The 26,389-nt window shown below is 38.9% G+C and overlaps 1 protein-coding gene across 1 annotated transcript in view; it reads right to left on the bottom strand.

Moving 5' to 3' along the window:
• Nucleotides 1-25,713, bottom strand: part of LOC111572293 (chromodomain Y-like protein 2) — a 37,336-nt gene extending 11,623 nt beyond the window's left edge. The window contains exons 1-2 of the mRNA XM_023275895.3: nt 25,406-25,713; nt 4,032-4,635 (exon numbers count right to left, since the gene is read on the bottom strand). Of these exons, the coding sequence (XP_023131663.1) occupies nt 4,032-4,635; nt 25,406-25,429 (628 nt within the window). The 5' untranslated portion in view covers nt 25,430-25,713. The remainder of the gene's footprint in view (nt 1-4,031; nt 4,636-25,405) is intronic.
• Between the last annotated feature and the right edge of the window lie 676 nt (nt 25,714-26,389).

Here is a 26,389-nt window from a genome sequence, read left to right on the forward strand (position 1 = left end):
GGGCTGAATTCTGTTGCTATCTCAAGTTTCACATTTGAAAAGTTGTCGAAAAAAATTTTCAGACCTTTTCTTAATACGGAAACTTGATGTTTAGGAGCAGTACAATATTAAAGGGGCCAATATACATTCACAAGCTATTTTGATTCAGCTATAGTGGAAAAAGATTTCTGAGAAAGTTGCATACAATGCCTGGCCAAAAAAAAGTCGCTATCTGTATTTAACTAAGCAAATAGGTAAGAGCCTTCTATTGGATAATTACTGCAGTGATGAATACATTTCAGAAGGCAACAACTTATTTAACCCTAGCTGATGCAGTGAGGAGCTTCTCATTTCTTAAACAACCATGTTGGAAGACATATCCTGTGGTCATAGAAAGGATGTTAATCTGTCTCAGAAAGGTCAAATTATTAGCCTGCATCAAGCAACTGAGGAGAATTCTGAAACTACTAAAATCAGGTTAAGAACCGTCCAACGCATTATTAAAACCTGAAGGATAGTGGAGAACCATCACCTTCGAGGAACAAATGTGGTCTGTCATGTGGTCTGATGAGTCCAGATTTACCCTGTTCCAAAGTGATGGGCACATCAGGGTATGAAGAGAGGCAGATGAAGTGATGCACTCAACATGCCAAGTGCCTACAAGCCTGTGGGGGTTAGGTTTATGGTCTGGGGTTGGTCAGGTTCAGCAACGTTATGTTCTCAAAGAATGAGGTGATCTGACTACTTGAATATACTGAATGACCAGGTCTTTCCATCAGTGGAGTTTTTCTTCAATGATGGCACGGGCATATTCTGAGATGACGATGCCAGGGTTCATGGGGCTCACACTGAGAATGAGTGGTTCAGGGAGCATGAGACATTATTTTCACACATAGATTGTCCTCCACAGAGTCCAGACCTCAGCCCATTGAGAATCTTTGAGATGTGTTGGAGAAGACTTTACGCAGCGGTCTGACTCTCCCATCATCAATATAAGATCTTGGTGAAAAATTAAGGCATATCTGGACAAAAATAAATGCTGTGACTTTGCAGAAGCTTATTGAAATGATGCCCCAGCGAATGAGTGCCATACTCAAAGCAAATTCAGTCCAACAAAATATTAGAGCATGAGACTTTTTTTGTGGACGGGCAGTGCATCTCAATCTCAGGTGTGGTTGTGACCAGGTAAATGGATAAAAGACGAAAGGACAAAAAGTCAAGCAACACACAAGTTTCTTATCTAACAACACGTAGTGATGCTGCGGTAGTAAACAGTAACCAACAAATAAGTCATATGCCACTCAGGCACACAAGTGTAGTTCTCTCACCACAAACAATGGTGTGAATGATGAAATTAGAAAGGAACAAATCTGGCTCCTTAAAACAAACAATGGGTCTGATGCTGTTGAAAAAATCTTTTTCAAATTTTCCCTTCAGCGGAGACTGTGAAACTACACAAAAGCCCTCAAAGAGAGTCTCAGTCTGTGGTTTAAGCACGAATGATTTCTAGATGAATAATGTAGCGGAGAGGTGGAAACAGGAGGTGCTTCAGAAAGCAGAAAAGTCCAATTTTGAGTTGGGCACTGGTAGAAACAGAAATGGTTAACTAAAGGAGAAAAAGACTGGTGTAACATTTGCTATGGTATTACAAAAAAATAATTTAGGTACTTACTGGCTGAAGAGATGAAAATCCATTGGAGATTTCTCACACCCAGAACTGGCATACAAATCATATACAGTCAAAGATAATAAACTGGGGGTTATTTCTTCTAACAAAGAGAAAATGGAAAACCATACAAAATGATCAGCCATGTGAGGAGGGCCTTCTTATAGTAATCCATCCATCCATCCATTAGCTATAGCTGCTTTACCCTACAGAAGGTCGTGGGTGGCTGGGGCTGACATTGGACAGGTCACTAGTTCATTGCAGGCTAACAAAAAGAGACACACAACCGTGCACGCTCACACTCACACCCAATTTAAAATCACTGATTAACCTACTATGTGGGAGGAAGCTGGAGCAACCGGAGAAAATCCACGGAGGCACAGGGAGAACATACTCCACACACAAAGGCCAGAGCTGACCAGCAGGTTTAAACCGAGAACATTATTGTTGTAGGGTGACAATGCTAACCACTGCAACACCGTACTGCCAATTTCTCATGGTAACACTGCTTCAAAGTGACTGAGGAATGGGAGGCTGAGAGCAGTCTCCCTGAGACAGAAAAACTGTTGGCCTTTAACTGCTGAGATACCCTCAGATATAGAGAATGTGTGTTTATTGACATGCAGAAACACACATCACTGCAGTGGTTCAGTCATGAGACAACACTAGTTCAAAATTCCGCACAAATAAGAGTTGCAAGCTAACATGATGTCCAGCATCAAGTTCAAGATTAAAGCTCAAGTTTATTTAACTCTCCTGCTAGGTATATCCACAAGAATGAATATACAGCTAAATGAGATGTCATTCGACACGGTGCCAATAATAAAACAATAAAAAATTACATTAAATAAAATTATAACACAAAAACTTAAAAAATAACTTAAGCTGTTTGAAAGACCACAACCCAGAGTCAGCTCTAAGATGAGAATGGAGAGTAAAGATGCATTTTAAACAAACAGAACAAAAGTAATGACATCTGCAACACTATCTCACTATTTCAGGAACTTTCTCATATGATGATGTAGGTTTCAATTTGTTCACATGCTTGAGAAATATGTAATATCAGTAAACCCCATGGGGGTGTTTAGGGAAAGTCAATTTTTTACTTTTACATGCAAATTCTACTTGTAATTCCACCTTCGGTGGAGCCTACCTACAGGGCAAAAGTACTAGAACTACAATTCTGAAACTATCTGTTAAATACACTGAATTACAAGACTATAAGTTTATCAAAAAACACAAGATATCGACTACAGATGGAAAACTTCTAATGTAAGCATTACGCTTCTATTATGTTTAGTTCTTGACTTCTCATGTTCACATGAATGTGTCTACCAAGTCACATGACAATATAATGTCCTGCTTCACGTGCACCACTGTGCTGGGACATAAAAGCCAATAGTCAGCCAGACTCGAGCAAGCCCACAACGCACGTCCATAAACACATATTCTGTATATTCTCATATCTCAACAGTAAAACCTTTCAACACCCACAACAGAGGACAAAAACATTCCCTTAACAGGTATTAGACATAGGGAAAAAATGGACAACCTCCATGTTAATTCTAACGTTAACACTCTATATATGTTGTTACTCAAATACTGAAAAAAAGACTTCTATTCTGATATGGATTTTCTGTTTAACATGTCAGGATAACTTTTGAAAACATAAGTAATGATTAACCATGGTGGTTCAGGGCCTGGACTGTGACCCAGGAGTGAAACTCAAAGGTGTTATCAGCTGTTCCTGCAGTAAAGAACCACAGTAGGAGCTTTTATGAGCTGTGTGGCACCATAGAGCTCGACAGTGTCAGTGTGTCCCTGCTAAAGCATACAGTATTTGTATTTATACGCAATGCAATATATCATTTAATAGAAAATACATATCATGGAAATAAATATGATAAAACATAAAAAAGATCAAGTATTTGATAATGTAGATTGCAGTACATAATGTAATTGTTGTTTCAAACTTTTAGTGTTCAGCATGAGTTTCTAACCTACAACAATCACTTATGAAGGATGGGGTCTGTAAAAGAGACTTTTTTGGTATGTCATCTTCATATAAACACATGGAGTAAAGTTGCAAGAGTCAACTAATAGTTGTATCACAAGGATTTTGAGTGAGGTTTCTTCTGTAACAGAAGAACAGGAGTTTTGATTTCACTTGTATTATGGCTGACTTTTTAATCTGTTTTGCTATATGATGAATACATATGCTCATAACTTTGATAACAAGCAAAAATAATTGCTCATTCTCCAAGTGTGGTTGCTTTACCAGGTCCATAGTTTGTAAACTATCACATTACAATATCAATAACTACCTCTAAAACACAGTATCACCTCATCGCTGTTCACCGCTTCACTACATTTTTTAGCACCTTACCTAGCTCAGTGGTGAACTGTGGTCCAGTGGTATCCACGTGTCCCACTTCTCCATCTCCTCTGTCTGAGGGCAGTCTGTGTGACCTCGCTGCTGTCCTGTAGACAAGAGGCTCCATCTCTCCATTCTGGAGTCCATTATGAGGAACCCTCAATGGAGGAACAAAGTGAGGCCCACCTGGTGGTGGAGCTTTGTATGTCATGGCTTTGCTCATTCTGTCACCTAAAGCATGTTTCCCTGGTCCTACACCCACTTTCCTCTGTCTCTGAGTCGGTCCTGATCCCCCACCAAGCCCAAGAACACCTCCTACTCTAACCCCCACAGCTGGACCACAAGTCCTTTTCTTCTTTCGGGCCTCGGACCGAGCTCTGGAGCTTTCTGTTGCAGACGGGTGTCCGGCGATGAGGGGCTCCCCACGACTTTTTGGGACTTTGGGTCGTTTGTGTGAGTGCAGTCTCAAACTGTTGAACTGGTCGATGAATTCCTCACAGTGCAGTAGGTGATGTTCCGGCTCCCAGGTGTCCTCCTTACTTCCATAGCCTTTCCACCTAATCAGGTACTCCCACTTACCCTTCTTGTTTCGCCTCTTGTCCACGATCCGCTCCACCTGAAAGCAGCACACAGAGGAACAGGCAATTAGACAAGGTTGTTTAATGACTGAGAATTTTGATATAGACACTGTCTTTTAGTTTGTCCACTCTCAACACACTGATATGTTTAGGAAATGTAGAAAAATAAACTCAATGTACACTGTAAAAATGAATGTTTGTAAAACTGGTTTTAAATATATTTTACAGATATTCCTGGTTTTGCTAAATTACAGATAATTCATAAAAATCACAAAACATAAAAAACAAATAATAATAAATAATATCCGCATGAAAAATCTGTATTTTACAAATTGTAATTTCTTCAGTTTGTTGACATTTAACCAGAAAATAATGGTTCTACTGTATTTAAACCTACCAAAATATTAGTATTTTATGATTTAAGTATTATTATTAGTATTTATAATATTTTTCAGACACCCTTGCTGCCAGATTTTTACAGTGTTTTTTTGTTTGTTTTTCAATTTTTTTTTAATACAGTGTGCTGATTAGTACAGAACAAAAAGATATAGATGTTTGATAGTTTTAAAAATGAGAAGTACTAAACACATTCCCACTCTGTAGCTAATGAGATGAGAATGGAGATTCTAGATCACACTGTGGACACATGAACATTATTCCTTGTCTGGGCCATATTTCTCTGAATGGGTGTTCAGGCTGCTCACACTTCTGCAGACTTTAAACCCGGTAATGTGCTCAAACTAAGCTCCCTCTCTGAGTTTCTTCTGCCAATTCTAGGATCGCTCATTGTGTCAACCCACCACCCACGCATGCTGCGCAGGAGTTAAAACAAATGCACCCCTCAGGCTGAAGCTGGAAGGCAGACTATAAACACTGCTTTAATGGGGCAGACTCAGAGCGAGAATCAAAGTTCAGTGGGAAGAAATACAGCATCTCAATCAAACCCTTGTCAAATGAAAGACCACACTGTAAGGAGTTAGTTAAGAGCCCTCCAGTGGGCCTAAAGATATTTTTTTAGAACGTTGTTTAAACCAATCAGTGTATGTGCTTTGTAGGTTGAATTCTCTTGAAATTAATTTCACAGTTCATAACCTGAAATCTCAGAACATTTGCAAACTGCTGTAATAAGGTTATGCAAGTCTGACTACTCCTTGATGCTATCGGGGTTTTAAAGGAGTGAATGATGGCATGATGGGAGGGAAGATGCACTGAGAAACTCAGTGGAGACAGAAACATGGAGAAAGTGAAGAAGGTGCAGATGATTCAAGATGAAGGAGCAGCCCAGGAGTCAGCTGACAGAGCGACATGAAGGATACAAAGTCAGAGAGGCAGACAATATTTTATAGTGTTGATTTTTTTAAGATGTAATCTGAATCCAACCAAATTTAAAACACAGGATGGGGACCTGCTGTAAAATAACTTGGCAGATAATTTAATACTGTGACTAAACCTTTACACAACATTTATTGTCATATACTGTTAAAAGGCCTAAATAACATTCTATTTTCAAACAGCAGTAAAGAGGTCAGATAGTTTCTATTCTGATCAGCTGACAGGCACAAAATATGGATTTTCAATTGACAAATCAGACAGATTTGAATGAAACATAAACAAATCGATTCCATGTAAAATAGTTTAGTTATTTAATGATATTCCAAACACAGACATATGTATAATAAAGACCATATACATTTTGTTTGATTTGAGATAAAGACAGGTAGGTTCTTCTGCTGGACCCAACAATGCAGATGTATATTGCTGTAACACTGCAGTGAATTAAGTAGTCAATAAAATTAAGCACCTCATGTTTGGCAGTTTTTTTTTGACAGTGATTAAAATAAATTCAAAAGTAGCCCCTCAGTAAATGCATTCATCTTATAAATGATATATACATATTTCTCTTCATAGATCATAGTACATTAGCTAAGAGTGTCGTCATCATGAAAACTTCGTTGACAATTCATGCAAAAAAAATGTGATTATTGATTTAATTATCCTTTTCTGTTTACGCTTCCATCAGTTTTAAATTTGTGCCATTAGTGTCTTTGACCAAATTACTGGGCTTCATTGTTTAAGTGGTTTAAAACCAAAATGTGACCACAACAGTGTCGGTCACGTTGCAACCAAATCCATGACGTGAATGTCAACAGTTGCTCATCAAAACGCAGTTGTTTGAACATTAGAATTTAAGCCCTCGAGATAAACAGTTGGAGCCATTAAAGCATAGAAAAAGATGGGGACACAAGCAGTGAAAAACAACAAGGAAATAGTGATGGAAATCCGGCTGCTTTCACTCAGGTGAATGGAAATGAGTAATTATCATAAAAAAATTACCATCAGCGCAAAGAATTGTGATCCTACGATAATTGCAACAGACGTAACATTACCTCCCTTTAAACAATAAAACCTACCAATACTGACCTCACCAAAATTTGTGAAATCGCCCAACTCTATTGGAAGTACCAACCACATTATTTGATCATATAGTCAATTTTCCAATTTCTGTCTGTACTGGCTTGAATAGAATAAAACAAAACATTAATTTAACTGGCCATTTACACACAACAATGCTTGAACACAAACTAAATTTCTCTAGCAAGCTTCTCTTTTAAAAAAAAAAAAAAAATCTTGGTAGCTTCTTGTTAGAATTCAGGACACAATTGTATAAATAAAGCAGTCATTTTTGGTTTCACACACACACACACACGCACACGCACACGCACACGCACACACACACACACACACACACAAAAAAAACCTGCCAAGAATGGTGCTTGCCTGTTAGGTGACAATACTAATAAAAAACATGGGACTATTTATCTATATATAATCAATGTACTATCTGCATAAAGGGAGCATTATGCCTCAAGTAAAAATACAAACCAAAAAATAAACACACTACTACTAAAATGTGCACTCAATTTAATTGGAATCTAATTTAAAATGACTGAGCCCCTTTATATGATTTTATGTATATGTGGAATTGTGTGGCTCCTATTGCAGTAAACTTCATGGTCAAGCTCCATAAAAGGTTTCATCTGAGTTCTGACTTCATTGTTTTCATGAAATACCACTATCAAACTATCAAATTTGTACAGAGGAAGAATCAAAACTTAAAGGGCAGATTTCCACTTAATTGTCTGACCACATTCATACATTCCAGAGGATGAAGCTTTCTGCTTTAGATATATATTTTTTATGAACATCACATCAAAAAAAGGCACATTTTTTGACATATGTCCAGTCAAAGATAACGATTAATTCCCTGTAGAAGAAAGATAAGGGACCAGAATGGGACTGAGATGAGCTGCAGGCTGTTATCATGATAAAATTTAAATTATATAATATAAATATATTATTTAAAATTATATCCAGCTAGCAGAGACCACAAAGAACCTGCAAACATTTTGGTACAGATGCTTTACTGGGCACAGAAACAGAATAAACCCAGAGGAACAAGTATCACAAGCCAGAAACACCCACACACGTCAAAATAAAGTATAAAATAAGAATAATGAACCAAACAGCTCCAGCACAATTAGACAAAATAGTGTCTATAGCACATGTGTTGTCGTACTTTTTTGTCTTCCTCTGTAAACACTGTCCCTGAATTTACTTTAACAATAATATAAAATATATTAGTTATTTTCTTATCAACAAAATATATTGAAATCCCTTAATATAAAAAGAAAGCAGCTGGTGGATAAATAATACATATTCAATAATTTGCTAAAAGACTATCCATGATGCTGTTGTCTACCACCTTCACACAATGTGTGTGACTAATCAGTCAAATAAGAAGTGTGAAGAGTGTGAACTGTCACTTTGCAATTCAATTTGATTGCATTCAACTTAATCTGCAGAGGTGTTGATTAGAATCAAGGTCAATTTTCTGGGCAATAACAGGTTCATAGTCCAAAACCAGAGGAAATGACGGCACTCCGCATTTAAGAAGACAAATATTTTGGCAGAGCAAACTTGAAATGTCGATGAATACTGCTCATCAAGTCAAATGGGGAGAAATTAACTCCAGTGGGGGTCACAATGCTGTATAATCTCACCTCCATTTATGTGATGTCTCCTAAGATTTGAAGGATGGTGAAAAATAACTAACATTCCTCTAATAAACAAATAAAACATTTGTTAAGACTCCATTTCAATAAAGATATCTAAATGTTTTACCTTAACATGCCAATATGGTGTCTTTTATATGTAAGAAGATTTACACTAGCAGTCAAAAGTTTGGACAGACCTTTTCATTGAATATTCTTTTTATATTTTGATGACTATTTACATTGTATATTCTCACTGAAGGCATCAAAACTATGAATGAACACATATGGAATTATGCAGTAAACAAAAAACTGTGAAATAGACTACCGTTCAAAAGTTTGGGGTCACTTAGAAATGTCCTTATTTTTGAAAGAAAAATTTTTTTTCCAATGAAGGTAACAATCAGAAATACAGTCTAGACATTGTTAATGTGGTGAATGACTATTCTAGCTGGAAATGGCTGATTGTTAATGGAATATCGATATATAGGGGTTAGGGTTGTCACGATTTCAATTTTTTGAGCCACGATTATTGTGGAAGGAAATATTGCGATTTTACGATTATTCACGATTATCGACATTATTTGTAAATGATGTATAATTACTACTTATTTATGTTCAATATGTATTTATTGGTTCTAGTGAAGTACCTCTTTGAGACTTTTATGTATTATGGAATGTTGCAATTGAATGTATGGTTGATAACGTAGTGTTTACTTTGTAAATCAAACAAAACAAAAAGACATAAAAAGAATACATTTAAAGATTCTAAAAACACTTCATTTTAAGCTTTAAATATCCTCCACAATTTTAGACAATATAACTACAGAAAAAAGGCTAAATGGGAGTCTTATTTATTTTTACTAAAACGTTTATATAAACAATTCACCACTAGTTTTACAACAATTAATCAAAACACCCGGATCATTTCCCAGGGAAAACTCTAGAGTCTGACAGGAGGTCCAGGCAGACAGACAGCCTCCCTGTCCTGGAGGTTACTGTCTCCTCCACTACCACTGTCAGCGGGGCTTCCCGGACCACACTCCCTGCTGAGGGGACCGGGCCGACAGCATCTTCGGAGGAGGGCACGGGCTTCCGGAGCCAAAACAACCGGCGGGTCGGGAGCTCCGGTTCCCTCCTGCGCTCCCATTCCCCACCCGCCGCGGCCCGCCGCCTTCCCCTCGCCTGCGGACGCAGGAAAGCAGCCCGGCTGCGACGGGCAGGGAACGGGAGCGCAGGAGGTAACCGGAGCTCCCGACCCGCCAGTTGTTTTGGCTCCGGGAGGAAACTCGGGGCGCGGGGGGTCCTCGGGGCGGCCCGACCGCCGGACCGCTGACTTCGGAACCGACAGTTACCGCGCGTGCGGCGGACAGTCCCATCTTGGCAACCTCATTGCGCACAGCGGCCACAATATTAGGGACACTTCGAGTAAAGAATCTGTCATAACTGATCATATAATTCTCTCTCTCTCTCTCTCTCTCTCTCTCTTTCTCTCTCTCTCTCTCTCCCTCCCTCCCTCCCTCTCTCCCTCCCTCTCTCCCTCCCTCCGTCCGTCCGTCCATCCGGAAACCCAGAAATTATTTTTTCTTTCTGTGCGACCCGGTACGGCCCGCAGACCGGTGGTTGGGGATCACTGCTGTAGTGTTGCCTACACACGTGCATTAGGCCTACGTCATAGTCGTGAAAATAAAGAAAAAACTTTAAATGTGAAGTGTGGCCAAACTTTTGACTGGTAGTGTATCATGATTCCTTAACATTTTAAGGAATGAATGAATTATTTGCAATGAAAAAAGTTAAAAATGTTATTCTGCTTGACAGAGATGCATTTTAGGTGTTTAATGTCAGCAGAAGGAGTTTAATATATCCACGTACCATAAAAACACTGTCTAAAACACATGCAGTCAAAAGCAGCTAATCAGACCTAAGGGGAGTAAAACAGGACAATCAGAGATCCCTATTTCTTGTCAGACCATTGGATCATCATAAAACAGACTTCACACACCATCACATCACAAAGAATACGCAACACACTGGACAAATCACATCAAAAAAGGTCATACACAAACATCACGCTGAGACACTATAGCAGAATCTGTGAGCATCAGCCACTTTCAAAATGTACAAATAAACTCCAGCACCACTGTTGATACATCCCAGCCGTGTAACATTACCATTTTGGGGGAATATTATGAAAAAGTTTCCATAAAGTTTCATGAATATCACTGCCAGATGTGGGGGTGCATTTATGCTTTATAGATATGACGAGCTCTATAAAAATCACACACATTCTCAGGCATTATGTAGGGCTTTTCTGATTTAACAGGAGTAGTTTTAAAAGAAGGTATGTTTAAAACAGATGCTGAATGAAGCTTTTTTCAGTTACACAGCAAAAGACAATAAAAAGTTTTCTAAGAGTGTGTTAAATAAACACTTGTAGATGAGTTAGAAGTATCAGGGCCTTGAGCCGTGGATCCTGGAAAAAGGATGGAAGGTTTCTCCAGAGACTCCAATGCAACAGTGGTAATAAGTGTTCATCATGTTCTCAGATGTGCAGTGCACATTAACAGGAGTAAACAGTCTTTGATGGGTGAGCCACAGGGGTGTCTGAGAAATGAACAGATGATTTGGTTGCCGACAGTCCCAGATAATGCCACACTCAACAGCAACATGGAGAGAGACACATGTAGAGAAAAGAAAACAAGGAAAGAGGAAATGTGGTAAACAGACCAGCGAGGTTTAAAAGCTCTTCATGCTTAAAAGTACGAGCTGCGGAGAATGAGTAAATGGAGGGAAACAATATCCTCCAACACCAGCCTATTCTGTTGACAATATGTCCAAACAGTCAAACTACATCTACATTAAAACATCTGATTATATTTTCTTGTAAGACTTGTGTCCACAGTAACATTTTCTTGTCATTTCCATGTGAGATCACTGCCCACAGTAAAATGTATAAATAAAAGGAAAATGGCAAAATCTTGTTTTCATTCTCTCTTTAACTGGCAAACCCCCCCCCCCAAAAAAAAAAAAAAAAAAAAAAAACACACCGCCAACATCTGGTAAGTAGTTCTAACTGATGGGAGACACCAGTCGAAAGGAGAGTAGAAGTAAGACGAGCAGACTAAATTATTATTATGGTTGCAACATTGTCAGACAAGAACCAGAATAAGTACTGGTTATGACAACAACTGTACCTGGTGTTCTGCTATACTGACATTTTAAAATTAACAGTCACTGAAAGGTTTGGGGCTTAGAGACCCCAACCCTCACTGGGCAACTTGCAAAAGGTCAGTTTTGCCTGTTGCCTCTGAAACACCAAGCTGGTGTTTCATGATTTAGACATCTTAGAAAGTTGTTTTTTGAGTGGATAGTGTCCTGAAATAGCACCTGATTCTGACGATACCAGCCCACCAAATGTCCGTCATCAATTATGACTTCCATAGTAATAGCTCAGATTGAGCAAACTGCACTAGTGGTCAGAAGGTGTGTTAGCACCCATTCTAATTCTATGTAGATAAACAGAAAGTAAGCCTGATTACAAAGTAAAAAAAGTGTACGTAAAATCTCTACTAGAGTCCTTTAGCCCACATGTAACGCAGGTGGAGATACCAGATGTGCTTGGGGGTCGGTATTTACACATGACATCACGCGCTCTGATTGGCTGTGTGTCATGAAGCACACAAATCTCATGTGTTTGCAATGAGGTCTTCCATATAAATGAGCAAATTGTGATTGCGCGATTGTATGGAAAAAGACATCAAGATGGAACAAAATCTAAATGACAAAATTTCCATTTAGTTCTTTCATATCCCTTTGTGAAGAGTTTAAATTCTTTATTTATATGCCTGATGCTTTTAATGTAGACACAGAATTTTATGTATGAAATTCTGTATTAAATTCTGTGCTGTTCCAGTCTGGGACATTAGATGGTCACCAATAGCATATCCAGTCCATTCGAGGACATGTCATCATTAAACGCAGGACCTGCAGGTGTGGGCAGGGCACTTTTGGTACCTACACCACTGTAACTAAATAATACTGTGTCAAAAGTCAAAAGCTAACAACCTACAGTCCAACTAAATCTCCTGAGTGACACATCAGTCAAACACATCTCCATTAAAAACTTACTATGAAAACCATTTTTTCCTAAGTAAGAAAACAAATATGATTACATAAACTTAAAACCTGTTTGGTTAGGTAATGTGGGTCCCTCACAGTGACAAACCCACAGCTTTATGTTTGTTTGTTTGTTTTGTGGCCAGCAGCCTTAGGTCTCACCTCTCTCACAATGTTGTTTTTGACTGCAGCATGCGGCTGTTTTCAGCAAATAAGCTCTGATAAATTGACTGTATAGCACCAAATGACAGACAAATTTAGCATCTAGCTGGTGAACATACTGTCGTGGAGCATTTAGCAGCTTATTTCCCTCAGGACACCAAAACAGAGCTAAATGGAGAGGGAATGTCAGTTTAAATATGTTTTAACTATATGCGGGGAATGGCCCACAACTACTTTTTCAGACACAATAACGGTTTCATTTTATACTTGCTGCAAATGTCCAGTGCACATTTCCATCATAATCAAAGCCCCTTATCTTTGCAGAAGATCACAATCATCTATTAAAAACAATGTTGAGGCAGATGATGATGAATGGCTAGTGCTTCAGTTTGGGCTAAACATGATTCATGTTGCAGCAGTACAGTTTTTTGGAAATACCCCGCAGTCTTTAGGGTCAGCCGAAGGGTACAGTGGATTGTTAGGCATTGAACCATGATAACATGTAGGGCTGGGTGACATACCTGAAAATGTTATCATGCATTGGCTTTCATGTGCACCTCAATGTTAAGTTTGTCAAAACTTGGAGTACATCGCCTGGTGTGACATTTGGAGAGTCACAAAGGTGAAATAGACACGAGGCTTTAAGATTGCAAGGCTCATCTCGTAAGGGAAACCAGAAGCTCCTGCTGACCACAGCCTCCACCAGTGGAGATCTGCAGTGGGTGATGAGACACCCAGGCATATGATCAGCTGCTATCATCCAGGGAGGAAGCTTGCTTAGAGATTGTTCATGCAACTAAATTTTGTGTTTTTATTATGTGGTTTCACAGCGGTTGGCATCTGATGCCTTTGTGTGACACTATCAAATATTTTATCGAACAATTTTCCTATTGTGATTGATGAGGTATCTATCACTGGTACATATCCAACCATCGATTAGGCCGAGTAGCATTTCTCTGTAGAATCAAAATCTTCATGTTTATATATAAACTGAAGGAGGGTGATGTCCTTTAAGAAATGTATCCTGTGGAAATGTTCCCTATTGCTTCGTCACAGTGAATAAAATGTGTAGTAGCACTCTACTGACTCACCTTGATAGGTAACATTTGCCATACATTGAAACTTCATACAGTGATACGTCGAGGTTGTCACTGTAAGACTATAGTCTTGTTTGGTGAGCAACTGTTGATTCAAAAACATTCAACAGAATGGACATATGAGGGGAAAATAAGTTTGTGCTACTTGGCGTTTTACTTGGAGGTATATTAAACGAAATACTGATTTTAAAATGTGATCCTGGAAACATTTGAATCCTAACATTTGCTTTATAACTGACATTAGTCCATGAGTTATTGGTGGGAGCATAATGACCAGTGCCTCATTCAATTAGTCCATCAGTATAACCTCTGCTAGCTGTGCCAAAATGGGTTTACATCTGCTAGATCAGGTAATTCATCATAGCTACAGAGCCCAAACATAAAACTTCCTCAAAAAGCTAACTACACATTAGAGCCAAGATGGCTACAAAGAGGCAAAAGACACAGTAGTCCTCTCTTCTTCAATACCACACATTTAGCAAGGACATGTCCACTGAAAACCTTTGGTTTACATCCATCATCAGCATAATTATGGATGATACATACTGTCCATCTAATTTTGCGCTATCTGTGGTAAATTCCAACACTGCATTATAAACTGAATCATAAGCCATAGGTACAGCTGTGTGCTAGAATTGGACATGATGGTAAAATTTCATGATTTGTTGATTTTTCAAGTGAAAAATAAATAAGTCCGCATCAAACACTCAATAAAAAAGTCTTTCTTCAAATGCTGAACCACTGTTAATGTGCTTTTTATCTGATGAATTTACAAATTAAGTAAATAAGTGATTGTGGTCAATGCAAAACTGGCTCAAGGTCTACTTTCTGTATTTTGAGGCTGTCTTGTATGCAAGGCATGTTTTGGATCTACTCCTAGATTTTCAATAATGTTCAAGTCAAGTGATTCTAAGGGCCATTTTAAAAGCTCAGGCTTCCATTTCTTGAAGTGGTTCATCATCATTTTTTTTCGATAGGCTTTGGATCATTGTCCATGACCAGCACCCTCTCTTTGCCTGGTATTTACATTCAGAATTTGCTGATATTTTATAAAATCCGTTTTCCATCAAGCTGTGCAATGTTCCCTGCATTCCTGGCTGCCACACAACCCCAAAGCAGAATTTCCAACCCCTTGCTAATATCTGGCAAAGTGTTCTTTTATCAAATGCTGCTCCTTTTTTCACTGAACAGGGAGCTTAACTGGATCTCATCTAGCCAGAGCTTTTGATTACAAAATGACTCAGGCTTTTCCAGATGTTGCTTTGCCCACTTTAGACACTGGCATTGTGATGAGGTCACAGATAGGGTTTCCTTTGGATGACTCTTCCTTGTGGAACCTGTTTCTGAATAAACTCTGCAGTGAATAGCTCCACCACTCCTGTATCAGTCAAACCTTCCCAAAGCCCCTCAGCAGTCATATGGGGGTTAGGATTTGCTTTTCTGTCCAGCATACTGTGCAGTCTTATCTGAACATTTTCCTCTGTCTTTCAGACCTTGTCCTGTCTTCCATGGTTCTTCTCAGCTGCCATTTCTGATTGCATTTCACACAGTGTAAATTGCAAGCTGAAAGCATTTTGATATCTTTTTTATAGCCTTTCCCTACTTTGTAGGCATCAGTTATCCTCATTTCAGATCCTCAGTCTGCTGCATAGAGGAGCCCATGGTTGTTGAATGTTACCACAAAATCTCAAGAGTCAGAACTGATCAAGCTCCAGAAATGTGATCATCTGACAGTTGGCACAAATACAAATTTTCATCTACCTTACAAATCAGTTCAGTAAATCAGTTCAGGCCTAATGAGTTGACAAACTTCAGAGGCTGCAAGTCAAGTGGACCAGCAGACTTTTGCATGTTGCCAAAATGACGTTATTTTTTCCTACTTCTGAAATTCATGAAATAAAAAATAACCACATTAACATTTTAAGAAAGGTTAATTTTTAATGTACATTTGCTGCAGGGTCTGTATTTACTTCTTTGCACTTGACAAAATATGTAATTTGCCCCGAGTGTCCAAGCTTATATTTACCATTTTTCTATAGTGGTATGCATAATCCCTGCCATCTACTGTGAATCCGGCTTTAGGCAAAACTGACAACTTTCTGTATCTTCTACTGTGCTAGATTCTGTCACATGCTTGTTTTTCCATGAAGGTACACAAGCATGGAACTGAACAAGATTTAACTTTATGTGTCCCTTTTCACAATAGCATTTGTTAATATTCACTTCAGGGGAAATTAAAGAGGACCTGACATTGCCTACCGTTTGTTGAGCCAGAAATTGTGGGTAGTTGGAAAGTTTCAACAGAGGGTTTAATGCAGCTGTGATAATAACTGCTCGTCATGCTCTCGAATGCTGTGAGCTCATTAACAGGAGTAAACAGCCTTTGATAGGTGAGCTGTTGGGGTTTTAATGAAATATGCAAGAGATTTGAATGCCTACAGTACCAAACAATGTCACACTTGACAGCATAGCAGAGTCACATGCAGAGAAAAGAAGAGGCGTGGAGTTGCATCCAAAGACCAGAGAGGTTGAGTAACATTTTAGTATTGAAGTATGAGTTAGAAGAGTGGAGGTGGGCATATCTTCCCTCAACTGCAAAATTCCTTTGCAGCATCTTTCAGCCAAAAACATAATGAGAATAAAATAAAAAGGTCCATCAAGGATGTCAAGACAGTTGTGTAAGGTACAAGCTGATACGTTTTGGGTGAGGTCACAGGTGCAAAAGAGTGCATATTTGATCATTTGCAACGGCCACAATGGATCGAGCCTTGTCTTTCCTTGATTATGTTTGTTACTGACAATTAATTTTTTTTATCAACATATCTTTGCCATTTAAGTATTGCTTTACAACAGTTGCTTCTTTTCAGCCAATCAATCATATATTGGTTCAGGTGGGACTTCTCATTCTGGTTATCCAGAAAATGGAGGAAAAACAATAAATGTGGTGAAAGGGTCTATTTCCTTAACCTAAGTAGTTTTGGTGGGTCAACCTTACAAAACTGTTTGTGAAATTTGAAGCTTAAGTTTAAGAATAATGGCCACACATAGTACAGGACCCCAAAATACATTTCTTTAAAACTGTAACCAAGAATGCAGTTTAGTTGTATAGTATCCATCCATTATCTATACACAGCTTAATCCTCATTAGGGTCGCGGGGGTGCTGGAGCCTATCCCAGCTGATCTGGGGCAAAGGCAGGGGAAATCTTGGACAGGTCACCAGTCTGTCGCAGGGCTACATATACAGACAAACAATCACACTCGCATTCACACCTACAGGCAATTTAGAATAATCAGTTAACCTCAGCATGTTTTTGGACTGTGGGAGGAAGCCGGAGTACCCGGAGAAAACCCACACATGCTCAGGTAGAACATGCAAACTCCATACGGAAAGATCGCAAACAAGGGATCTTCTAGCTGCAAGGCGAAAGTGTTAACCACTACGCCACTGTGCAGCCCTAGCTGTGTAGCACCTGCACCTAATTGTATCACTCAAAATTATAGAACAAAGAAGTAACATCCCAGCTGAATGCAAAACCATTAACCAAATTCTCTCAAAATACTGAGCCAGTGCAATGACATCTCACATTAAGGGTGGTATTAACCAATACTAAAGAAAATACTCAATATGCATGTGCTTTAATACAGTGCAAAAATAATTACAAAAATATTTTAAGTACAAAATACATGAGCTGTATGTGCTTTAAACAAAGGCACCGAGTTAGAGTTCAAATCCCACTGCTGAATGCTTTCCTTCACTTGCAAAGTCCATTTTGGAGAGCAGGTCAAGGCCCAGTTCAGGAATAGAATGAATAATATGTTGCTTTTTAGTTAATTAGGTGCTGAATGCACACAGATTGTGAGCGAAAACTCAATGACATCCACAGCGCACATTTGCACAGAATTTTCTTAGTAAATCTGACTATCATTCGACAGCTATGCCAGCAGCTCTGCAGCAGTGCTTTCAGCTAAATAATAACATCAAAATTCCAATACAAAGCCCATGACAAAACTAACTTATCCAAAAAACAAATATACATTAATGTCAAAGTAAGTATCTCTGTCAACCTGCCAAAGTGGCGGAGGCAACCAATAAAGAAACCTGGGAATCAGAGAAGATTCAAATCCATATTTTCTTTTTATTATCGTTTGTACACCATGCCAGACAATACACCAGCATGTCCATCCAACCAAGTAAAAAGAAGCCCGTGGCACTTCTCTCCACTGACTTAAATACCCTATGCCTAACAGGCACATACCACATGAGAAGTAAACCCACAAACACACCGCCTTAAATAGATAACAAATATTTACATAAAACCCATTACCGACTACAAATATACACTCAATAAATATAACCAACCTAAACCGCATTTAATAAATACCCCCCTAAATACTTTAAATAATTATTTACACAACTGCAAACCGAAACTCCCCTTTACCTACTTCCCACATGGCACCTCCCTCCCGGAACCAATAAAAGGCATCCAAACCCCTGGGGAATGCTTCTGCCCGGATACCCTGGCAGGAGAGGACATGCTACCAGTACACCAATGAACTAACAATACATTTACGCAGTTTGCTTAACTAGTTCACCCTGCTTCTTTCCACTACACCATCTACTGCCATGAATCACCTGCCACTTTTGTTCACAGGTGAAGACCCGTATGGAACTGCCTGGCATCACAGCTGCAAACTGTGTGCTCCAACAAGCAAAGACACAAACACATCACAACATATACCGCAATAAATGCTTTTAGAATTGAAAGAGTGTGTTGGTTTAATTTCAATTTACTATTTAACTGACCTCTGGTAACAGCAGTCTGTCGTTATAATATCCCATAGGAATTGTTGGCTTTTATGACATATTTAGGCATGCAAACATTTGATATATAGCCTCTTTGATATGTGATATATTTGAGCACAAAAATCACTTGAAAATTGAGTTCAACTTAACAAAAATATCAACACGTAATATTCCTCTGTGGAAAAAGTTACCACTCAAAACCTATATTGCCCCTTTAGCAGAAATAACTTCTTGTAGGGCGTTTTTCATAACTTACTATTAGTCAATTTTCCACCACTGTTTAATGCAAAATTCTTTTAGCTACAAGATATTTGAAGGTTTTCTTGCTTGTACTGCCTATTTCAAATTCCCATACAACACTTCAGTTTGTTCTTTTTGAGGCAGTTCTTGGTAGATTTGCTATTGTGCTTGAAAGGTCAACTTTAAATGTTGGCCAGATGGCCTCACATCATCTTCAATCACTCTTTGATATGATGCAGAATTCCTAACTGAATCAGTGCATGCAAGCTGCCCAGCCCTTGAAGCAGTGCATGGTTTATATAAGGCTCTTCTCCTGAAAGACTCTTTGGTCAGCTTTTTCTGGCATGGGTCCCATGCAGATCAAATTTGTGGGATCTTTTTCTGACTGATGGATGCATGCACTTGGACACCAACAGCTGCAAGATCTACATGCTGATCCTGTGAGGAAATCTTTGGGTTCTTGGAGACTTCTTTTTGCAACCATTTACGCTTGGGCTGATTGGAATGATTTATTTCAAATATATTTTTTTAAATCCCTTACCAGACTCAGAGGCATACACAACCCTTTATACCAAATGCTTCAATAGCAAAGACAATGACAGACCCCAGATGTCACAGGCTCAAATAAGACCATCTATCATTCAATGAGGTTCGAATCAATGGCACTTAATCTGAAGCCCTGATTCTAATCGTATGGATTTGAAAACATGATAAATCCAGTGTACTTAGTTTTCTCAAACAAAGTAACAATTCTATATTGTATTTGCTTGAGTATATCACCTTTATTAAGAGCATCAAGGACAATCAAATGCTTGCTTAACTCAACAGGTAAAAACATACCATTTCCAACTTGTTCATATGACTGTAGTGTTTATGTTTACTATCTTAACCTCACATACCAATATTTGATAAGTAGCAATTAACACAAAGAACCTTGAATTAATGAATATCATGGTATCCATCCAACAACAATAAAGATGTTTCACTCTGAACTACAAATGACAACATGCGGGTTAGAGGATCACCCAGTGCTGGCAGCAATTTTCAATGTGAAGTAGCAAAAGCCTTCTTGAAAAGTCACAGTATGCCTAATCTGAATGAGGATACATGCTAGTTTGCGAGCTTTCTGATTTCTGATTGTATTTATGCAACTATTTATAGACACAAAAGATTTTTTTTTTAGGGACTGCTAAACATTACTGACTAAATATCATTTTCACGCTGCTACCATCTCATCAATATGCATTAAATTACCTCTGTTTTGAACAACTTTTATTAAGGCTGCGATACAGACTGTTAAACGTACGCCATCCAAACACTGACAAAAAGGAGTAAGTTACTGGTCATTTGTTATTCACAGCTCATTCATGTTTCTGTCTGGCTGATGATTGATGAACCAGCCACATGAGTGAAGATTCAGCGAGAAACACTGGTGACTCTCTTCAAAATAGAAAAGTCTAGATAAGATTTGTCACTGGGCAACTTTTTTTAATATATATTTATAGTTGGCATTTTAGCAATCATCACAAAGCACTGCAATGACATGAAATGTTCCTAGAAATCCCTTTTCAGGCATGGGATACATAACTTTGCTGACTTCACTATTCTGTTAAAGTGACAGCATTCTGCCATTCAGACAAAGGTCACTTGTATGATTATGTTGCTCACGGCTTCATTCATACATACCCATGAAAACAATGGAGAGAGACACAGTACATGTGAAATATTTGTCTCACAAGCCACACACAAAATTTGGGCAGTAGCCTACATCCAAGAAAAATAATGCACAATAATGCACCAATAAGACTAAAGCTAAATCAAATGATTTAATGGCAGATTTTAAACTGTGACTCTGTGTGTAACAGTTCACCTGCCTAAAGAGAAAGAAAAGTACACAGTGTGAGAGATCCTGTCTCCATGTTCAGATAATATATAAACATAAGTAGTTAATCATGTTCCTGCTGTTCCTTGTGAATAAATGCAGGCAACTATTTGGCTTTGGAGATTTTCATATTGATCCTGCTGCTGTTAAATGCTGCAGGTATTTAATAAACTCAGAGGAAAGACTCCTACAAACAACCGGAAGCAGAAAAGGTAAGTCAAACCGCATATTACATTTATTATTAATGAGCTTAATTAATCTGGCCTGCTAGTCTCGCCTTCCATCACAAAAAAGTTTTATTTTCATGGGGAGTTTGTAATGGATGCGAAATTGTTGGACAAAGCAACAGAGAAATGTGTTTTGTGATTTTGGCCACTAACTGTGTCTTTTGCAATCTCTGTGATGTTTCTGAACCAACGATGGTGCTGAAATATGAAAAAAGCCATTCCCAAAGTACCTCAAAAACTCAAAGTACATCATAATTTGACCAACCTAGTATGATTCCCATCACATTTTTTAACAGAACAGTGACAAGTGTGCTCTTTCAGACATGCTGAGATGCCGTGAGATTAGCAGAAAAGAGTGCATGTCTGAACGGGGCTTAATGAATCCATTTGGCCACTCCCCCTCAACTACCACCTCACACCACACCCTCATTCAGCCTGCTGGGCTCCTAGTCCGAGGCCAAGGAATTGTGCTGACAGTACTTCTAATAATAACAGAAACACATAACCGGTCAAAATTAAAATGAGACATCGGTGTGAGAGAAACAGGAAACTAGAAAGAAAAGTTTGGTGCACGTATGGATCATTGCTGTGTATAACAAACCATTGGGAAATCTTCACTGTCCTACCAAAATACACGATTCTGCTGTTACATTATGATAATCTTCATAATTAAGTAGTAACTTTATGGAAAACGAGGTCACATTCTTAGCACAGGGCTGCCAATAACTGTAAAATCTGTTTGCTGAGCCCCGTTAGAACGATTTGATCTTTTGTAACTCCAAAGAAAAAGACATTGCAGCCATTAAATTGGTGATGGAGGAAAAACGGTTTCTTTGGTGGTAAAAGGCTTCTCACTCCGGCCATTAGACAGGCAAATGAGATTACATTTGCTTGCTTGGCTAATATATTTCTGCCAGTTTCAGGTGTAACAAATCATTTGGCGACATCATTAGGCAGTATTTTCTGACAAATTCTCGCAAAAAAGATTACCAAATTTGAGATATCTCGCAAGTTCTCATTATCCTCTCTCAGAATTAATGTAAGAGCAAAATTTTGCACCTGTCCAGTAGCTATTGAGATATTTTAAAGGATGAATGGAACATTTAACCTGATGGTGCATGAAAGGAAAAGTCAGGAATAAAATAAAGTCACCATTGTATCGCTACCACATTTCAGCAAAAGAAGATGCAGCCTCAACCATGGCCTCAGTGTCCGCAGCAGAACAACATAAAGCAAGTGATATAACCATCATTCACAACAATGATGACGAAATTGAGTAAAACATGTCACATCTGTTAGCGCCAACACATTCCAAGTCAACCACAGCCATTGGTTCTTCACGAAAGATCATAAAAATACAAAGTTGGCAGCTACATTTTAAGTCAGGAGGTAAATATTTTTGCAAAATTTGTGTGGAGGTTCACTTCAAGATAAAGATCGTGTAACTGATATGCTATAAATATATTTTTTAATGGAGAATTGGTCTCTTTGTAGGTGAATGTGTTTGTCTAATGTGTGTAGCTATGTGTATATACTAATTGTGCTGACCCTAAGATTTGAATTCCAAAAATTCCCATTGTTCCATTCATTCTCGGTGCTTCCATTTCTTCATTACATTTTACAAAGTCTGCCAAACTTTTAAGTCGATCCATGATTGTGCAAAAACGCTTACACACTTTGTTATCAGAGGGTTTGATGTCATGATGTTTGTTCAGCACATCTTGCTAGTTTACTCCATTTTCAACAAAGAAAGAGAATGATGGCCTAGTTTACTGATAGATCAAGAAAGCATGCAATAGATCAGACTGACGTTTTAGGAACGCCCCCACCCACTGGAGCACAAGGCACAGCCTCAGAGACTGCATACCGAATTTAGACATAATTTCAGGTCAAATATTGAACTCTTTCCCATTTTCAAATGATATCTGAAAAGCACGGCATTTCAGTACCCACCTTGGTCTCAGCCTACAGTATCTCACTCAGCCCCGGAGGTCACTGCTTGCTCATTCCAAAGCCTGAAAGGCTTCATCTCCTTGACTTCTCAGCATCTTTCTTCTAAATTATGGATTTTCAAACTCGAAAACTCTACACATCTAATGACTAAAACCCAGACTTCACAACATCTTATCAGAAACCTATGTGTGATGTCAAGATGTTTTTTTTTTTACTTCAGTGAAAAATATCCAGGCATATTCTCACCTCATCAGGTTGCCTCACTTTATGTGAAATCCTTGAATCTCTCTTGTATAAATGCGAACTGGCATGCTGTTTTTAGTCACCTTGTTTTTGTATATCTCAAAGACAGATAATTTTAATACTGAGCAAGAGTCTAATCTTACATATATTACATTTTTCCAATCCCAAACTGTCCAAACAGGCCTGTGTGCATCAGATTTAAAAAGACAGGGAACTGCCAATACCGTCTACAGCAGCATCTAACAAACCACTTCTACGCAACCAAATCAGCTAGTTGATTGATGATAGCACTTCTAACAAGCTTCTTAAAATAAGTACTATAAATCTCAACAACGGGAGACACGGTTCTCCATGGTTTAAATGTTTATTTATTTATTGATTACTTATTTGAAAAAAATATCACCAGCAAACCTTGGTCATTTTCTTCCAGATTGGTCACTACAAAAGAGCAGTCACCCATGGAGCTGTTGCCACGTTATTGTTGATGGGTCATGATTGGACGCAACAGACAGATTTTCTTAATAAATCATAAATAACCAGTAACCTATACAGCTTCACAGAGAATGGCTCAACTACCAGTGCCCACATGGTTATAGTACATGATGCAACAGGAGGTAGATTTCCCATCATACCAACAGCCTGCGTGAAAAACAAGAATCATTCTAAATCAAGGACTTCAACTTAAAAACAAATGTGCAGTATTGCTCAGTAGTGCTTCACTGATGTAAAACTACATCCACAGAACACAGAACTGCGCTTTTCCCTCAATGCCAAGCGGCACTAATTACTGAGCAATATGGCTTGAATGTGTCATACAGCAAACAGCTTTTGTTGCTGCTCAGTAGTAGAGCGTCAGAAGCCAATCTGAAAGAGAGACAATTAATGTCATATACTGCTAAGCATTAAAAAAAAACAATTAAGTAAATAAAGCTGACAATTGTCAAACACACGGCTATGGGGGTGGAAGTGGGGAATCTATTAATTTGGTCTTTGGCAGCATCATATTCCAAATGAATGTGTTTCTAAAATAAGGAGTAATATCTATACATATATTAAATGTTACAATTAGAAAGCGTAACTGTAAAAAAAAAATATTTCTGAGTAGACAATTACTTACTGCCTCTCACTTTCTTAATCTATTGTCTTCTAACTGATGTCTTGCTCGACTCATTGTGCTCAATTTGCCAGTGCTGTGAGCAGATAATGTTATCTGCTTGCACACCCACAGGATCCCCAGGTTTCTTGTCAGATGGACTTTTTGTGACACTGCGAACATTAGAAAACACAAAAAAAGTGGCATGCCAAAACTATATGTTCGTTATTGGAAGTCATCAGACACTCATATCTGCCTTCTTTTTGTCCCTCTGTGACAGATCTGAAACATATGACACCGTGTCGAGGTTGACTCTGATGGAGGAAGAACAGAGCTTCATGCAGTTGAGTGATGGCGAGGGGCAGCGTGACCTTAGTGCCACCCGGTCGGGTAACTTTTATGCCCCAACACTGTGGGGAGTCACCAAAATGTTCACAAAGCGACGAAGAGGAGCTCCGGCAGACTTGTTTACGCCGCTCGATAAAAATAAACCGGGTGTCTCGTCCTATCTGCCAAAAACAAGCCTTTGCGAAGCACTCACACCGCTGTAAAGACTGTGATGACTAAATATCTTTTGGCACGTATGCGCACCTTCACAACCATCACTCTCTCCGTAGCTATGCCCGTCCGCTCCGCGCTGCCGCTGTCACTTTACCACGACTTTCAACTCGGCGACAGACTGAGGAGTTCAGCCCCGTGAATTTACTACATCTCGCCCCTCGTTCGCCGAGAATTATGGCAAAGTATATCAGAAGCGACGCAAAGTACGAGCAGAAATTAACCGAGCTCGTCTTCGCAAAGCTTCGGAGCGGTTAGTTTCGCCTGTTAAAGGGCTTAGGACACCGCTTTTTACATACGCGACGCCCTTCCCTTTACTTCCTAATTCCATTATTCGTCAATATTACAGAGTATTTTCCCTGGACATGGTTTTATCCTACCTCGTAAAGGTCTCCCGAAGCCATTCTGGGGTGCGGACAACAGCGGCGCGGCGTTCTTGCCTGCCTTGTTGGCTCTTTTTTGGACCCTACTCTCTCGGTGTTTCGGCGAAAGCCCCGATAGACGGGAATTAGCGAGCAGCCTTGTTATTCTGAGCAATCCGCAGTAGCAGATCAGCAGACAGTGTCAATCGAGCCCGGCGCTCTGCGATGGATCGCTCCACACTTAAAACAAACAACCATCGGGGCGGTGCTGTTTACCCAGACCCAAGTGGAGGACTGAAAATTAGTCCCCGGCTAAGAAATGCACAGCCTGATGGTCTGCATGCGCCCTGCTCCTCGGAGCTCTGTAGCAATCCAACTACTCAACGGGGGATGATACGTTAGATCTCTGGTGTTTACACACGCCAGCAGTCAGATCCTCGCTATGAGCCACTCTACCTGTCCACTTTGCTGCCAGAGTCAAATATTTGACTCAGAGTCAAAGCCCCTGACCCTTATATACATTCGAGTAAACATCTAGAACAAATTAATTGGAACTATTTATAATGGATCATGGCCCTCTGGAAGCAGCAAAACTAGCCTCCTGATGTTTCTACTTATAAAATTGCAATTACTTTTGCAAAATTTAATTTTGGCTAGCCTCTAATTTTTAACCAAAATAAACATTCAAATCTATATCTTATTTGTATTTAAATGTTAAGATCACACTGTTGCATCAAATAAAACGATCCCATCTAACAAAGATACAATTGGTGTGTTCATGAGCACTTTAGTTGTGCTGTACTCCACAGTTTCAAGGGAAAGGAAGCATGTGAATTAGATTTAAATTTTTTTTCAAAAGATCTTTGACTTTTAAATGATGCAGCTCAAATTTAATTGCTGAGAAGTTCTTCACTGGTAAAAAAAAATAAAGGGTGATATTAAATGTAAACAGACTGTAATTCATTACGGCAAAACTAGTTCAGTGCAAGTCTTGCTCTCTGC

The sequence above is a fragment of the Amphiprion ocellaris genome, chromosome 1 (genome assembly GCF_022539595.1).
Source record: "Amphiprion ocellaris isolate individual 3 ecotype Okinawa chromosome 1, ASM2253959v1, whole genome shotgun sequence".
Classification (NCBI taxonomy): domain Eukaryota; kingdom Metazoa; phylum Chordata; class Actinopteri; family Pomacentridae; genus Amphiprion; species Amphiprion ocellaris.